The sequence below is a fragment of the Euprymna scolopes genome, chromosome 3, assembly GCF_053919585.1.
Source record: "Euprymna scolopes isolate OS-2025 chromosome 3, ASM5391958v1, whole genome shotgun sequence".
NCBI lineage: Eukaryota > Metazoa > Mollusca > Cephalopoda > Sepiida > Sepiolidae > Euprymna > Euprymna scolopes.
Genome location: NC_136484.1, coordinates 51,113,605 through 51,132,647, shown reverse-complemented (window position 1 = coordinate 51,132,647; position 19,043 = coordinate 51,113,605). Strand labels below are relative to the sequence as shown.

The following is a 19,043-nucleotide window of genomic DNA, read 5'->3' as shown; positions in this document are numbered from 1 at the left end:
TCCATGAACAAAGCTTCTTTCTTAGAACTGCACGCCAGTGGAACTCTCTGCCGCTTGCCTGTTTCCCACCTGACTACAACTTGGACGTCTTCAAATCCAACATAAACAAACTCCTGACAAATAAAAATTAAGTAAGGCACTCTATCAAAACCCCTAATACTAATGATTACTACAATACCATCTCATTGATTACTGTAAACACAATAACCCTTATCCATGAATGGCCTTCGGGCCTTGATAAGTGGTGTCCCCTATGTAAAAAAAAAACAAAACAAAAAAACCACTGACTAGACGATCACCTTTATGATACAACAAATATATAATATACGTCATCTCTTCTAATTCCTTATTAGAGATAACAACGCCACAGCAGTAGCACTATTCCTTTCAATTTTCTTATTTTGTTCAAGCTGGGAATGGGGCATCCTACCGGATGCCAAACATTCACCCGCTATTTTATTTATTTGCGGACTATTATCCTACAATTCTTCCAATAATTAAATATTCACCTGCTAACCCAGATATTCCAACCAAGAGATCTTTTTAAGATTCTGAGCGTCCCTTTAAGTGCAATTATTTGGATCTCTCTTTCACTTGGTTCAGAGAGTATATTTGCCAGGTAGTTTTTTCTTTTAATTATTTTTCATGAGTCTAGTTGCTCCGATAATTACTGGAATTATAGAGATCTCCTTAAGATTCCAGTTTCTTTTTATGTCATGCAATAAGACCTTGATATTTTGTTATCTTTTTTTTTTCAATTTAATTGAGTTGTGATGTGAGCACTCAGATAAACAGAGCAACAGTCCGAAACAAAAAAAATATTTACGATAATAATTTAAAATATATTGTTATTCCTTTTATTGAGCTCTCTTGGACTGCCAAACAGCACCCATTTTGCACAATCACACGTGTCAAAGAAATAACAGAAAATGGTAAACATACTTGCATTAGCGAGACAAGTACTATTCCTTGCTTCAGCACATGGCAAGTGTTTTTCCTGGGCTGCATAAAATCCATTCTTGCACGTGATATTGCAGACAGCCTTGCTCCCAAACTCCATGCAAGAAACAAATCCGTTTTCTATTGTGTTTAATAATGTGCATACTACAACAAAGAATAAGATTGTAATGTTAGTAAAACTTGTGGCAAAATAGAAAAAAATGAATGGAAAATCTGATTTAAAATAAATATATATTCGTTGTTTTTGTTTTACGGCATATCAACCCTTTTCAGGTTATTTAATGCCGAATCCAAAGATTTTGAAGAAAAATTTTTTAATAGAATATATTTTTTGTTTTCAAGTCGGTTTCTATTTAACCCATAGTTGGGACCCTAACAGTTATTACCACTCCAGGTCAGAATGGACCTGGGAGCAATGGCTATTAAAGGGTGGCTCCACATTCCTCAAAGCCCGCAAGCTGGGCCTCGCCACTGGATATAGTTTAAGGTCATATCCAGGACCTATATATAAATGAAAAGACTCAAACCTGATACTTAGTGTGTGAGAGTCATTCCCCTTTGTTTGATCATCATTATTATCATCGTTGTATTTGGTTTAATGTCTGCTTACATGCTGGTATACATTGAATGGCTCTAAGAAATTGAATTTCAAAGCAACTTATCTTTGGACAGGTCTTTATTTATCCATCTTTCCATTAGGTCCATTTTATCACTTCCTTCACCATGTTTTCCTTAGGCTTCCCCTGTGAACTGAACTTGCTACCTCACCTGTTCTACATGTATTAACCCAAGAACTCTCAGCCATTATTTTGTAGTCATATTATCAAAGTCTAGTGTGCACATCTCCCTATACTGTTTAATTTAATCCTATTCTAAAATCATCAGGACTAAGCCTATTTTGGTAGTTTCTTTCAGTCTTGACAGACTATGGCTACCCACTGTAAGGGTGTCTGCGCATGGAATTTTTTTGTGGCAAGAATTACACAATCTCCAACCAGTGGATGTTGTTAATTACCAGTGGCAAGTAAAGGTTCAGGACGACTGGAGGCAATGCAGAGATAAGCGGATAGCACATACAGCGCTTAGAATTCCCAAATGGTCACTCATCTGGTATTAGCCAAGCTCAACGTTGCTTAACTTTGGTGATCTGACGAGAACCGGTGTGTAAACGTGATTATGCCTATTTTAACACACACTATACATACATCACATTATTTTTGTCTCTGCAACAAATATCCTCAACCCTTGCTGACCAGATCAATCAAACTGAAATTTTATATTGTCACAAACGAAAGACCATCTAATATATATATATATATATATACACAAAAAAAACAGACAATTGACCTTTTTATATATATATATATATATATATATATATATATATATATATAAAAAGGTCACTTGTCTGTTTTTTTTTTGTTTTTTAATTTGTTTGGCGAAACTGGAGTAGGCTACCAGATGCCAGAGATTCTAGATGTTATATATTCCAAGCAAGATCTTTTTAAGATTCTAAGTTATTTATTTATTTTTTTACTTGAATGGTTTGTATCTCTATGCACTTGTTTCACTGGGTATATTTTTCCAGATAATCTTTCAAATTCTTTTTCATGAGTCTGGTTGCTCTTATAATTACTGGAATGATTGCAATCTTCCTAAAATTCCAGTTTCTTTTCATGTTGTACATAAAACCGTGGTATTTCGTTATCTTTTCCCTCTCAGCATGTGGATATGTGTTTGTATGTCCAGCGAAATGTAAAATAAAAATATAAGACAATACAAAGTTGGTATTTTCTTGACTGGCATTGCCCTGGATGTATAATATCAAAAATTTAGAAAAAAAATTCTTGTTTGTAAATTGAGCTAGTTTAACAGACTGATTGGCATCAAATATCTGCAAGGATATATCTGGGTACTTATGCAGAGAAGGTACCATGCTGAAATAATAAAGTTATTATTTAGAAATCTGGTCTTAACATGGGGAGAGTGTTTTGTAACTATTCTGTACTTTCAACTAATAATTCAATAAACAAAAGAAATTTAATTTAACTTTAAAATACTAAAAAAAAAAAAAAATGGTGTGGTATTTTCTCTGCATATTCACCCACATCTGAAAAACCACAAAAAAAAAATACAAAAAAAAAAGAAAAAATTTCTTACTATTGTTGCAGTTGATAATATCGTATGTCCACTTTAAACTCTCGTTGCATGTCATCATTGTATTCTGTAATAGGGCGTTTGTGGGGCAGGTTTCATAGACTTTCCTATTTGGACATGTAATATTATGCCCACAGACATTCTCAATCATTGGACAAGCTGTTTCAAAAAGAAAGATTAAATGTTTAATTATCTTGTAACAAAAAAAAAAAAAAAAAAAAAAAAAGGCATAGATTGAAAAATGCTCTTTCAAGGGAAATAAAGCAGTGATTTCAATAAAATACTGTGGATTCAGACTTACTTTGTGTAAGAAACTCATACTATTTCAGTTAAAAGCAATGTCATAAATTATTAATTTCTATGCCAATTTCAGTTAAAAGTAATGTCATTAATTATTAATTTCTATGTCAATTTCAGTTAAAAGCAATGTCATTAATTATTAATTTCTATGTCAATTTCAGTTAAAAGCAATGTCATTAATTATTAATTTCTATGTCAATTTCAGTTAAAAGTAATGTCATTAATTATTAATTTCTATGCTAATTTTAGTTAAAAGCAATGTCATTAATTATTAATTTCTATGTCAATTTCAGTTAAAAGCAATGTCATTAATTATTAATTTCTATGTCAATTTCAGTTAAAAGCAATGTCATTAATTATTAATTTCTATGCTAATTTTAGTTAAAAGCAATCTCATTAATTATTAATTTCTATGTCAATTTCGGTTAAAAGCAATGTCATTAATTATTAATTTCTATTTCAATTTCAGTAAAAAGTAATGTCATTAATTATTAATTTCTATGTCAATTTCAGTAAAAAGTAATGTCATTAACTATCAATTTCTATGTCAATTTCAGTTAAAAGCAATGTCATTAATTATTAATTTCTATGTCAATTTCAGTTAAAAGCAATGTCGGGTTTGTATTACTGTACACATAGGTTCAAAAAAGTTGTCAAAAAACAAATATATAGCAAATAAATGTTATCAAAGGCAAGAAAAGTTACTTTTCTGCCAAACTGGATATATTTTTTGTGTTTTTATTCAATGTAACATATTTATTCAGCTCGAAAAACGTACAGTGTTTACCGATGTATTCGAAAATTCAAGATGGCGTCTCACACCCTCTTTAACACCGTAAGTTTGGGAAAAGGTGTTATAAATAACAAACTATACAAAATACTATTAAAACCCTGCCGAATATATGTCAACCTATGTCACGGTAACATATATTGAGCAAGTTTTTAACAGTATTTTATCCGGTTTTTTATTTATAACACCTTTACCCAAACTGACCGTGTTAAAGAGAGAATCAGACGCCATCTTGAATGTTCCAATACATCGGTAAACACTGTATGGTTTTCGAGCTGAACAAACATGTTACATTGAATAAAAACACGAAAAATATATCCAGTATGGTAGAAAAGTAACTTATCTTGCCTTTGATAACATTTATTTGTTATATATTTGTTTTTTGACAATGTTTTCGAATCTATGTGTACAGTAATACAAACCCGCAATGTCATTAATTATTAATTTCTATGTCAATTTCAGTTAAAAGTAATGTTATTAATTATTAATTTCTATGTCAATTTCAGTTAAAAGCAATGTCATTAATTATTAATTTCTATGTCAATTTCAGTTAAAAGCAATGTCATTAATTATTAATTTCTATGTCAATTTCAGTTAAAAGCAATGTCATTAATTATTAATTTCTATGTCAATTTCAGTTAAAAGTAATGTCATTAATTATTAATTTCTATGTCAATTTCAGTTAAAAGCAATGTCATTAATTATTAATTTCTATGTCAATTTCAGCTAAAAGTAATGTCATTAATTATTAATTTCTATGTCAATTTCAGTTAAAAGTAATGTCATTAATTATTAATTTCTATGTCAATTTCAGTTAAAAGCAATGTCATTAATTATTAATTTCTATGTCAATTTCAGTTAAAAGTAATGTCATTAATTATTAATTTCTATGTCAATTTCAGTTAAAAGCAATGTCATTAATTATTAATTTCTATGTCAATTTCAGTTAAAAGTAATGTCATTAATTATTAATTTCTATGTCAATTTCAGTTAAAAGTAATGTCATTAATTATTAATTTCTATGTCAATTTCAGTTAAAAGTAATGTCATTAATTATTAATTTCTATGTCAATTTCAGTTAAAAGCAATGTCATTAATTATTAATTTCTATATCAATTTCAGTTAAAAGCAATGTCATTAATTATTAATTTCTATGCTAATTTTAGTTAAAAGTAATGTCATTAATTATTAATTTCTATGCTAATTTTAGTTAAAAGTAATGTCATTAATTATTAATTTCTATGCTAATTTTAGTTAAAAGTAATGTCATTAATTATTAATTTCTATGCTAATTTTAGTGTAAAGCAATGTCATTAATTATTAATTTCTATGTCAATTTCAGTTAAAAGCAATGTCATTAATTATTAATTTCTATGTCAATTTCTGTTAAAAGCAATGTCATTAATTATTAATTTCTATGTCAATTTCAGTTAAAAGCAATGTCATTAATTATTAATTTCTATGTCAATTTCAGTTAAAAGTAATGTCATTAATTATTAATTTCTATGTCAATTTCAGTTAAAAGCAATGTCATTAATTATTAATTTCTATGTCAATTTCAGTTAAAAGCAATGTCATTAATTATTAATTTCTATATCAATTTCAGTTAAAAGCAATGTCATTAATTATTAATTTCTATGTCAATTTCAGTTAAAAGCAATGTCATTAATTATTAATTTCTATGTCAATTTCAGTTAAAAGCAATGTCATTAATTATTAATTTCTATATCAATTTCAGTTAAAAGCAATGTCATTAATTATTAATTTCTATGTCAATTTCAGTTAAAAGCAATGTCATTAATTATTAATTTCTATGTCAATTTCAGTTAAAAGTAATGTCATTAATTATTAATTTCTATGTCAATTTCAGTTAAAAGCAATGTCATTAATTATTAATTTCTATGTCAATTTCAGTTAAAAGCAATGTCATTAATTATTAATTTCTATGTCAATTTCAGTTAAAAGCAATGTCATTAATTATTAATTTCTATGTCAATTTCAGTTAAAAGTAATGTCATTAATTATTAATTTCTATGTCAATTTCAGTTAAAAGTAATGTCATTAATTATTAATTTCTATGCTAATTTTAGTTAAAAGTAATGTCATTAATTATTAATTTCTATGCTAATTTTAGTTAAAAGTAATGTCATTAATTATTAATTTCTATGCTAATTTTAGTTAAAAGTAATGTCATTAATTATTAATTTCTATGCTAATTTTAGTGTAAAGCAATGTCATTAATTATTAATTTCTATGTCAATTTCAGTTAAAAGCAATGTCATTAATTATTAATTTCTATGTCAATTTCTGTTAAAAGTAATGTCATTAATTATTAATTTCTATGTCAATTTCAGTTAAAAGTAATGTCATTAATTATTAATTTCTATGTCAATTTCAGTTAAAAGTAATGTCATTAATTATTAATTTCTATGTCAATTTCAGTTAAAAGCAATGTCATTAATTATTAATTTCTATGTCAATTTCAGTTAAAAGTAATGTCATTAATTATTAATTTCTATGTCAATTTCAGTTAAAAGTAATGTCATTAATTATTAATTTCTATGTCAATTTCAGTTAAAAGCAATGTCATTAATTATTAATTTCTATGTCAATTTCAGTTAAAAGTAATGTCATTAATTATTAATTTCTATGTCAATTTCAGTTAAAAGTAATGTCATTAATTATTAATTTCTATGTCAATTTCAGTTAAAAGCAATGTCATTAATTATTAATTTCTATGTCAATTTCTGTTAAAAGCAATGTCATTAATTATTAATTTCTATGTCAATTTCAGTTAAAAGCAATGTCATTAATTATTAATTTCTATGTCAATTTCAGTTAAAAGCAATGTCATTAATTATTAATTTCTATGTCAATTTCAGTTAAAAGCAATGTCATTAATTATTAATTTCTATGTCAATTTCAGTTAAAAGCAATGTCATTAATTATTAATTTCTATGTCAATTTCAGTTAAAAGCAATGTCATTAATTATTAATTTCTATGTCAATTTCAGTTAAAAGCAATGTCATTAATTATTAATTTCTATGTCAATTTCAGTTAAAAGCAATGTCATTAATTATTAATTTCTATGCTAATTTTAGTGTAAAGCAATGTCATTAATTATTAATTTCTATGTCAATTTCAGTTAAAAGCAATGTCATTAATTATTAATTTCTATGTCAATTTCAGTTAAAAGCAATGTCATTAATTATTAATTTCTATGTCAATTTCAGTTAAAAGCAATGTCATTAATTATTAATTTCTATGTAAATTTCTGTTAAAAGCAATGTCATTAATTATTAATTTCTATGTCAATTTCAGTTAAAAGCAATGTCATTAATTATTAATTTCTATGTCAATTTCAGTTAAAAGCAATGTCATTAATTATTAATTTCTATGTCAATTTCAGTTAAAAGCAATGTCATTAATTATTAATTTCTATGTCAATTTCAGTTAAAAGCAATGTCATTAATTATTAATTTCTATGTCAATTTCTGTTAAAAGCAATGTCATTAATTATTAATTTCTATGTCAATTTCAGTTAAAAGCAATGTCATTAATTATTAATTTCTATGTCAATTTCAGTTAAAAGCAATGTCATTAATTATTAATTTCTATGTCAATTTCAGTTAAAAGCAATGTCATTAATTATTAATTTCTATGCTAATTTTAGTGTAAAGCAATGTCATTAATTATTAATTTCTATGTCAATTTCAGTTAAAAGCAATGTCATTAATTATTAATTTCTATGTCAATTTCAGTTAAAAGCAATGTCATTAATTATTAATTTCTATGTCAATTTCTGTTAAAAGCAATGTCATTAATTATTAATTTCTATGTCAATTTCAGTTAAAAGCAATGTCATTAATTATTAATTTCTATGTCAATTTCAGTTAAAAGCAATGTCATTAATTATTAATTTCTATGTCAATTTCAGTTAAAAGCAATGTCATTAATTATTAATTTCTATGTCAATTTCAGTTAAAAGCAATGTCATTAATTATTAATTTCTATGTCAATTTCAGTTAAAAGCAATGTCATTAATTATTAATTTCTATGTCAATTTCAGTTAAAAGCAATGTCATTAATTATTAATTTCTATGTCAATTTCAGTTAAAAGCAATGTCATTAATTATTAATTTCTATGTCATGTTCAGTTAAAAGCAATGTCATTAATTATTAATTTCTATGCTAATTTTAGTGTAAAGCAATGTCATTAATTATTAATTTCTATGTCAATTTCTGTTAAAAGCAATGTCATTAATTATTAATTTCTATGCTAATTTTAGTGTAAAGCAATGTCATTAATTATTAATTTCTATGTCAATTTCAGTTAAAAGCCATGTCATTAATTATTAATTTCTATGCTAATTTTAGTGTAAAGCAATGTCATTAATTATTAATTTCTATGTCAATTTCAGTTAAAAGCAATGTCATTAATTATTAATTTCTATGTCAATTTCAGTTAAAAGCAATGTCATTAATTATTAATTTCTATGTCAATTTCTGTTAAAAGCAATGTCATTAATTATTAATTTCTATGTCAATTTCAGTTAAAAGCAATGTCATTAATTATTAATTTCTATGTCAATTTCAGTTAAAAGCAATGTCATTAATTATTAATTTCTATGTCAATTTCAGTTAAAAGCAATGTCATTAATTATTAATTTCTATGTCAATTTCAGTTAAAAGCAATGTCATTAATTATTAATTTCTATGTCAATTTCTGTTAAAAGCAATGTCATTAATTATTAATTTCTATGTCAATTTCAGTTAAAAGCAATGTCATTAATTATTAATTTCTATGTCAATTTCAGTTAAAAGCAATGTCATTAATTATTAATTTCTATGTCAATTTCAGTTAAAAGCAATGTCATTAATTATTAATTTCTATGCTAATTTTAGTGTAAAGCAATGTCATTAATTATTAATTTCTATGTCAATTTCAGTTAAAAGCAATGTCATTAATTATTAATTTCTATGTCAATTTCAGTTAAAAGCAATGTCATTAATTATTAATTTCTATGTCAATTTCTGTTAAAAGCAATGTCATTAATTATTAATTTCTATGTCAATTTCTGTTAAAAGCAATGTCATTAATTATTAATTTCTATGTCAATTTCAGTTAAAAGCAATGTCATTAATTATTAATTTCTATGTCAATTTCAGTTAAAGGCAATGTCATTAATTATTAATTTCTATGTCAATTTCAGTTAAAAGCAATGTCATTAATTATTAATTTCTATGTCAATTTCAGTTAAAAGCAATGTCATTAATTATTAATTCCTATGTCAATTTCAGTTAAAAGCCATGTCATTAATTATTAATTTCTATGCTAATTTTAGTGTAAAGCAATGTCATTAATTATTAATTTCTATGTCAATTTCTGTTAAAAGCAATGTAATTAATTATTAATTTCTATGTCAATTTCAGTTAAAAGCAATGTCATTAATTATTAATTTCTATGTCAATTTCAGTTAAAAGCAATGTCATTAATTATTAATTTCTATGTCAATTTCAGTTAAAAGCAATGTCATTAATTATTAATTTCTATGTCAATTTCAGTTAAAAGCAATGTCATTAATTATTAATTTCTATGTCAATTTCAGTTAAAAGCAATGTCATTAATTATTAATTTCTATGTCAATTTCAGTTAAAAGCAATGTCATTAATTATTAATTTCTATGTCATGTTCAGTTAAAAGCAATGTCATTAATTATTAATTTCTATGCTAATTTTAGTGTAAAGCAATGTCATTAATTATTAATTTCTATGTCAATTTCTGTTAAAAGCAATGTCATTAATTATTAATTTCTATGCTAATTTTAGTGTAAAGCAATGTCATTAATTATTAATTTCTATGTCAATTTCAGTTAAAAGCCATGTCATTAATTATTAATTTCTATGCTAATTTTAGTGTAAAGCAATGTCATTAATTATTAATTTCTATGTCAATTTCAGTTAAAAGCAATGTCATTAATTATTAATTTCTATGTCAATTTCAGTTAAAAGCAATGTCATTAATTATTAATTTCTATGTCAATTTCTGTTAAAAGCAATGTCATTAATTATTAATTTCTATGTCAATTTCAGTTAAAAGCAATGTCATTAATTATTAATTTCTATGTCAATTTCAGTTAAAAGCAATGTCATTAATTATTAATTTCTATGTCAATTTCAGTTAAAAGCAATGTCATTAATTATTAATTTCTATGTCAATTTCAGTTAAAAGCAATGTCATTAATTATTAATTTCTATGTCAATTTCTGTTAAAAGCAATGTCATTAATTATTAATTTCTATGTCAATTTCAGTTAAAAGCAATGTCATTAATTATTAATTTCTATGTCAATTTCAGTTAAAAGCAATGTCATTAATTATTAATTTCTATGTCAATTTCAGTTAAAAGCAATGTCATTAATTATTAATTTCTATGCTAATTTTAGTGTAAAGCAATGTCATTAATTATTAATTTCTATGTCAATTTCAGTTAAAAGCAATGTCATTAATTATTAATTTCTATGTCAATTTCAGTTAAAAGCAATGTCATTAATTATTAATTTCTATGTCAATTTCTGTTAAAAGCAATGTCATTAATTATTAATTTCTATGTCAATTTCAGTTAAAAGCAATGTCATTAATTATTAATTTCTATGTCAATTTCAGTTAAAAGCAATGTCATTAATTATTAATTTCTATGTCAATTTCAGTTAAAAGCAATGTCATTAATTATTAATTTCTATGTCAATTTCAGTTAAAAGCAATGTCATTAATTATTAATTCCTATGTCAATTTCAGTTAAAAGCAATGTCATTAATTATTAATTTCTATGCTAATTTTAGTGTAAAGCAATGTCATTAATTATTAATTTCTATGTCAATTTCTGTTAAAAGCAATGTCATTAATTATTAATTTCTATGTCAATTTCAGTTAAAAGCAATGTCATTAATTATTAATTTCTATGTCAATTTCAGTTAAAAGCAATGTCATTAATTATTAATTTCTATGTCAATTTCAGTTAAAAGCAATGTCATTAATTATTAATTTCTATGTCAATTTCAGTTAAAAGCAATGTCATTAATTATTAATTTCTATGTCAATTTCAGTTAAAAGCAATGTCATTAATTATTAATTTCTATGTCAATTTCAGTTAAAAGCAATGTCATTAATTATTAATTTCTATGTCAATTTCAGTTAAAAGCAATGTCATTAATTATTAATTTCTATGTCAATTTCAGTTAAAAGCAATGTCATTAATTATTAATTTCTATGTCAATTTCAGTTAAAAGCAATGTCATTAATTATTAATTTCTATGTCAATTTCAGTTAAAAGCAATGTCATTAATTATTAATTTCTATGTCAATTTCAGTTAAAAGCAATGTCATTAATTATTAATTTCTATGTCAATTTCAGTTAAAAGCAATGTCATTAATTATTAATTTCTATATCAATTTCTGTTAAAAGCAATGTCATTAATTATTAATTTCTATATCAATTTCTGTTAAAAGCAATGTCATTAATTATTAATTTCTATATCAATTTCTGTTAAAAGCAATGTCATTAATTATTAATTTCTATATCAATTTCAGTTAAAAGCAATGTCATTAATTATTAATTTCTATATCAATTTCTGTTAAAAGCAATGTCATTAATTATTAATTTCTATATCAATTTCAGTTAAAAGTAATGTCATTAATTATTAATTTCTGTCCATTTCAGTTAAAAGTAATGTCATTAATTATTAATTTCTATATCAATTTCTGTTAAAAGCAATGTCATTAATTATTAATTTCTATGTCAATTTCAGTTAAAAGTAATGTCATTAATTATTAATTTCTGTCAATTTCAGTTAAAAGTAATGTTATTAATTATTAATTTCTATATCAATTTCTGTTAAAAGCAATGTCATTAATTATTAATTTCTATGTCAATTTCAGTTAAAAGTAATGTCATTAATTATTAATTTCTGTCAATTTCAGTTAAAAGTAATGTTATTAATTATTAATTTCTATATCAATTTCTGTTAAAAGCAATGTCATTAATTATTAATTTCTATGTCAATTTCAGTTAAAAGCAATGTCATTAATTATTAATTTCTATGCTAATTTTAGTGTAAAGCAATGCTATTTACGCAATGTTCATGTTACAATTAGTAAAATATTACTGTATTATTACATAAAATGTGATTTCACAATCCATTGCTTTGCCATTGTTATTTTTGAAATGTAACTTAAACAAGGGAAGTGGCTCACAGTTTAGAACCTGTTTATTATTTAAGTATTACTTGGAATTTACTTTGAAAACTATTTTCATTAAGAATTAATTTTGTAGTTCATTTTTTCGTAATTTTTGGATATGTTACTAATTTCAACATGACAATTAAGCACATATACCATTAGTTTTAATTGAAATTCAGTATTCCGATTTTTGTTCTCATTCTGAACAAGTACTAAATAAAATACTCTGGATTTGAACTGAGATTGTGAAAAAAAACTCATGACAAAAATAGTCTTCCTTTTGATTAATCTATCAAGATAAGTTTTTGAGGGAAGTGACAAGTTATTAGAAGAAGGAGGAGAGAGTATATAAGCCAAGAAAATAGACAAGTGACAGTGATCAGTTTTTCTTTTAGTGAAGTAAGAAAATTGCTAATAATTAAGAGGAAGAAAATTGAGAAGGAGGTAGAGGAGAGAAAAAGATTGGCAATAGTTAAGCAGAATAGGAAGAAGATTCAGAGAGAAGGCATGATGGGATAGAGGGGGAGTGAGAGAGAAAATAAAAATAAACAATACACAAAATATAACTTATGATACTTTTAAATTATTTTTGGACAATGAAACTTCTCACTCGAATGGAGTATATTTTCATGTACATAAAATAAACATGTCACTCCAGTGGAAGAATATAAGCCAACGTCTGGTAGAGTTTTGACTCTGCAAAGAGGGTAAATTTGAAGCTAATATTTATACAATACTATTTTCCAATATCCACACACTTTGAATTATTAAAGTTATTACAATATATGATCAAATAGAATATTATAGGTAAAATTCCCAAAAGAGATCATGTATATTCATAATAGGTGATTTTAATTGAAAAATTAATTAGTTGCATCACGGAATTTCCTCTGAAATCAGAAAAAAAAAAAAAAAATCTAGAAATAATAAAATCTACATAACTGTATGATTTTTATATTTTTCATTTTAGTAAATTTGAAATTATCGTCAGAATATGAATCTTGTAATGGATTATATTGATGGGAAAGTTTGTTATAATCTTGAACAGGATGCCAAATTAGGATGGACTACTGTATAAAACAAAACAGTCCCTAGTAATTCATAGAAAAATATTACAAAGACAATATTGAATAAAAATTATTAATCAAATAAAAATCAGGTATAAAAAAAGTTTAAAAAGCAAAGAAAAACCGTTTCTGAATTTTTGAGATGAGGACTGGTCATTCGTATTATTTGGATTCTTCATATTAATGTTCTCATCTTGAGTGCTATTTTCACAACGTTTTGGTCGATGGAATTTTGAACGGAACTGTTTATTTACTTTGTAGGGGTAGCATGCTTTTACTCCGTCAGCCATGACTGGATAGAGGTCCTAAGTAATTCGCAGTTGTATTTTTGCTTGCCCACACTGAGGATTGAACCATCAGGAGAATTTTACCTTTACAAGTGAATTTTTCCAAGTACTCTAACCAGAAACTACAAATAAAACAGTTTTAAGGCTCCTTAAATTCGTACTAGGATTGTTTGAAAGGACCTCTTGCACAGTGGTTAGAGTACTTAGAGAAATTCAGTTGCAAAAGTTATATTCTCCTGAAGGATGAAGGTTCAATCCTCAGCGTGGGCGACTGAAATTACAGTTGCGAATTACTTAGGACGTCGCAAGTCATGGTTGATGGAACAAGAGCATGCTACCCCGGAAAGTAAATAAAAGGATTCTGTTGAAAGTTCCGTGCAGATTCCAGAGTTCAATGGAAGAATTTGAGTTTGACAAGATAAATGATTAAATCAACAGAAACATTGTGAATAAGAATATCACTCAAGATGAGGACAGTAGTCGGAAGAATCCAAATAATAAAAAAAATATTTTATTTTAAATCAAAGATGATATAGTAGTAATTAAGATCAGAACATAATATAGCGAAATAGAAAACCAATACAGGGTGGAACGATAAAATTGTTGCCCTAGAAAAGCCAACATGATTCCATTTCCGTTTGATGAAAACCTGCTTCTTTTTTTGTTTTAGATCATCTACTACTTGGCCAGTTGTGTACAAATCCAAAGAGTTATAAAAACCTTCTATCATGTCTGAAAGTGACACAATGTTCAATGAGCGAGATTGGAGATGCGCCACTGTACAACTCATGCTCTCTATTGATCCAAGTTATGACAAAAGGACCATTGCCAGCACCCTCAAAATATAAATCCGAATGATTCAACACTTGAGAGCATAGCTCAATAAAGTTTTCAACCACGGTTATGGTCTTTGATGTGGTTTCACGTGAGGGCCACATCATGCCATCTCACATCATTGAAGTCTGCTTGAAAGTCAACAGCAAAGTGTATCTGGATGTGCTGAAGAGTGTGGTGATCCCCTGATGCAATCAGGTGACCACTGATAGACAACTCAGATGACAACTCAGCACAACTTGGGTTTCAAATTGAATAAACACATTAAAATAAGTATAAACACACAAAACTTATCCAAATAGGTAAAAGCGTAACTTTTCTTGCCTTTGATAACATTTATTTGTTATGTAGTTGTTTCTTTACCATTTTTTGGTTTGTAGTCTAGAATGATACATGCCCACAATAGATGTTACATACTAGTAGAAGTTCCATTCCTTTAAGATTTTAAAGTCTTTTTTTTTTCAGCTAGCAATAAAAGAATGTGAAAATAACACTCAAGATGAGAACAGTAGTCTAAAGAATCCAAATAATATGAATCAACAATCATCAAACTCTCACGAGAAACACCCGTCTAGCTGAACCCACTATCAATGATTTCCCTCACTCTTTATCTGTGCCTAAACCTAAACATAGATTCCATGAACAAAGCTTCTTTCTTAGATCTACACACCTGTGGAACTCTCTTCCGTTTACCTGCTTTCTAGCTGACTGCATTATGGTTGTCTTCAAGTCCAATGTAAACAAGTTCTTGAGCCGTTTCCCTTAAGTAATCCAATTTACCAAATTTCCACTACTAACGATTACTATAATATTGTCCCATTGACTACTGTACACTCTTTAACCCTTATCCTCGAGTGGCCTCTAGGCCTTGATAAGTGGTGATTTCTGTGTGTAAAAAAAAAAAAAAATCATCATCTTAAAAATTCAGAAATGTAATACCTGAAGCATTGTCGTGTAGATTACTGTAGATAATTAATAATAGCAGTAGTCGGTATCATAGTTATGTTGCTCATTGTCTTTTTTTTTTTTTTTTTTCGTTTAGCTGTCTTCTTTTTAAAAACAGCAGTTGCAAAAGTTATTAATTAGCAGGGTTACCCGGCATTGTCTGGGAACATAAAAAAACTAAATAGAAGATGTTAAATAGTGTGGACTTTCTCATGCACTCCTCTAGAAGAAACATTTTTTTTTTTTTTTTTAAATGAGGAGCAAATAAATCTCACTATGTCTGTCTGTTTGTCTGCTCTATATTTTTTAAACTCTATCTCTTCTGAAACTAAAAGTCGCAGAGCGGCACTAGGGGCCTGAAATGATTGGATTTTTTATATAGACTGTTCTTTTATGGGTATTTAGCTGGTTAAAATAGTTTTTAAGGGGTCAAAATTGAAAAAAAAAAAATCTGTATACATTTTGTTCATTCATGTTAGTTTAGTTTTAATCAGTTCATATGCATGTCATGTTGCTACAGTAGTAACGTCATCAGCTTTAAATGCTGCAGTTTTGTTTTCAGTTTCGATTCTAGCTGATGGCACCCAAATACATTTTTTACTTTTGAAATCAAGACTATAATATATACAAAATCTGAACAAATTAAAATATCATTGTTAAGCGTTTTTTTATGACCCCCCCCCCAGCCCGCTAATGAATAAATAAATAAAACTTAAGAAGCCTCCAAAGCACTACTGAAACTGATAAATAAAGATTAAGGATGACTTCAGAGAACTATTAAAACTAACCGCCTCCTTCTCCCTGCTGCTTTTCTTTGTAGAGAAATGAAAATAGTTAGGAAATGATAAAATATTAGGTTGGTGCAAAAATAATGTCGTTTTTGATGTTCAACTTCAAAAAATCATAACTTCTTTCATAATATTAATCAAAATAAGATCAATTAAAATTGACACATTTTTGCCAATGAGAAACAAGTTTATTTATTCCATTAGCATAGAAATCTAGAGTTCTGGAAGTAATGACATCATTGAAGGCTTTTGAAGCTTTTTTCGCGCAAGAAGTTGTTGAGACGCTTGAAAAAGTGATAATCGGTGGGCGAGAGGTCCAGTGAATATGGTGGACAAGGCAGAGTCTCCTAGCCCAATTCATTCAGCTTCTGCAGGGTCAGTTGAGCAACATGTGGGCAAGCGTTGATATGGAAGAGAATTGGTCCCTTCATATTCTCGGGTACATACATTTGAGCTTCTGGTGCCTTTCATCAATTTATCGGCAATACTTCTCCCCCGTAATCTTTTCGCACAGATTCAAGAAGCTGTGATGGAGGAGACCAGCCACAGACCACCAAACAGTCACCATAATTTTTTTTTGGTGCACTTTTGGCTTTGGGAAGTGTTGTGGAGCTCCTCCAGCATCCAACCACTGTGCTGAATGTCACTGATTGTCATAAAGGATCCACTTCTTATCACACAATCACAATCTGTTCGAGAAATGGGTCATTTTTGTTGCGCAGAAGGAGCATAGAAGATACCTCAAAACGACAATTCATACGCCATCCATTTATCCAACTTTTTGACTTCCCTATTTGCTTTAAATAGTGACCGACTCTTGAGTCCAACAGCAACTTTTTGTGGTTTTGACTTCAATTAAGGCTTTCAAATGTTTGTTATCAACTGCAGTTGGCTGGCCGTGACCGTCTTCATCTTTGAGGCTCTTGTCATCATTGTGAAATTTCTTGAACCGCCATTGTGACACATGTTTGTTAGTGGTTCCTGTACCAAATGCATCATTGATATCACGAGCTGTCTTCGCAACTTTTCGGTTTACTTTGAACTGGAACAAAAAAATCGTATGGATTTGAATTTTGTCCATGCTGTCGAAAAGCCTGCGAAAAAATGAATGAAGTGATTGAGAACAGGATTCGATAGAGCGAAAAACGTGCTTCAAAATTATATATAACATGGCTATATATATATATGTATTTGAATAGGATTATATTTCTCTCGACGGAGGCAACCTTTCTAGGGCAATTGCTCTTGACATATCTAAGGCCTTTGATAGGGTATGGCATAAAGGTTTACTTCATAAGATCTCTAGCTATGGTATTGCTGGAAATGTCTTCTCAATTATTAAATCATTTCTTTCTGATAGGTTCATAAGAGTAGTAGTTGAGGGGCAAAAATCAGAAGCTCACAGTATTAATGCCGGTGTCCCTCAGGGGTCCATCCTGGGCCCAACTCTTTTCCTGATCTACATTAATGATCTTCCAAATCACATCCTTACATCATTTGTAGACATCTATGCTGACGACACTACTATTTATGGTAGCACATCTAAGACAGTAAACGACCAAGTTCTCTCCAATTCTCTCTCCTCTGATCTTGAGCACGTAGTACAATGGGGTAAAGAATGGCTGGTTACTTTTAATGCATCTAAAACCAAGCTTCTCTCTTTACATCATCAACATTCTGATCCACATCTGACATAAATTGAAATGAATGGCTCTCGTCTTCAGGAGGCCTCAAGTTTTGACAAACTTCTTGGCTTGACCATTACTCCTGATCTTAAATGGAACACGTACATCAAATCTGTTGCCAAGGCCGCTGGAAAAATGGTGGGATCTTTCTATCGATCCGGTAGATATCTCACTGCTGATGCTATTCTCTATCTATATAAGAGCCAGGTACGTCCAAGGATGGAATACTGTTGCCACATCTGGGCAGGAGCTACTAGAAAGGACTTGGCCTGCCTTGATAGAGTTCAAAATAGACTTCGTAGCCTCTTAGGAGATGTCCTTTTCTCTTCCTTACAACCTTTATCTCATAGAAGAGATGTTGCGAGTTTGTCTCTGATGTATCGTTATTTTAATGGAAAGTGTTCGAATGAGCTTCAATCTATGGTCCCCCCTCGCCAAACTTTCACAAGAAACACTCGTCTAGCTGTAAACACTATCAAAAATTCCCCCCACTCTTTATCTGTGCCTAAACCTAAATGTAGATTCCATGAACAAGGTTTTTTTCTTAGAACAGCACGCCTATGGAATTGTCTTCCGTTTTCCTGCTTTCCGGCTGACTACAATATGGTTGTCTTCAAGTCTAACGTAAATAAGTTCTTGATGAGCCGTTCCATATAAGTTATCAACTTTACCAAATTTAGATTACTAAGGATTACTATAATGTCCAATTTCTACTGTACACTCTTTAACCCTTATCCTTGAGTGGCCTCTTGGCCTTGATAATGTGGTGATGCCTATGTAAAAAAAAAAAAAAAAAAAAAAAATATGTATTTGAATAGAATTATATTTGTATATGTATATATATTTGAAAAGTGTTTATTTTTATGTACCAAAAAAAACAAAAAAAAAACAAACCTTAACGTGATTTACAAAAAATGGCTTCTTTTTACACATTATAGCAATATATTAATTCTTTTTGACCAATTTGACAAATTCCCCAAAACAAAAAAAAC

The 19,043-nt window shown here is 27.8% G+C and overlaps 1 protein-coding gene across 1 annotated transcript in view; it reads right to left on the bottom strand.

Moving 5' to 3' along the window:
- The window catches only part of LOC145263297 (uncharacterized), a 58,359-nt gene that overhangs the window by 13,658 nt on the left and 25,658 nt on the right, over positions 1-19,043 (bottom strand). Inside the window, exons 5-6 of the mRNA XM_080120380.1 lie at positions 3,121-3,276; positions 943-1,104 (exon numbers count right to left, since the gene is read on the bottom strand). Of these exons, the coding sequence (XP_079976506.1) occupies positions 943-1,104; positions 3,121-3,276 (318 nt within the window). The remainder of the gene's footprint in view (positions 1-942; positions 1,105-3,120; positions 3,277-19,043) is intronic.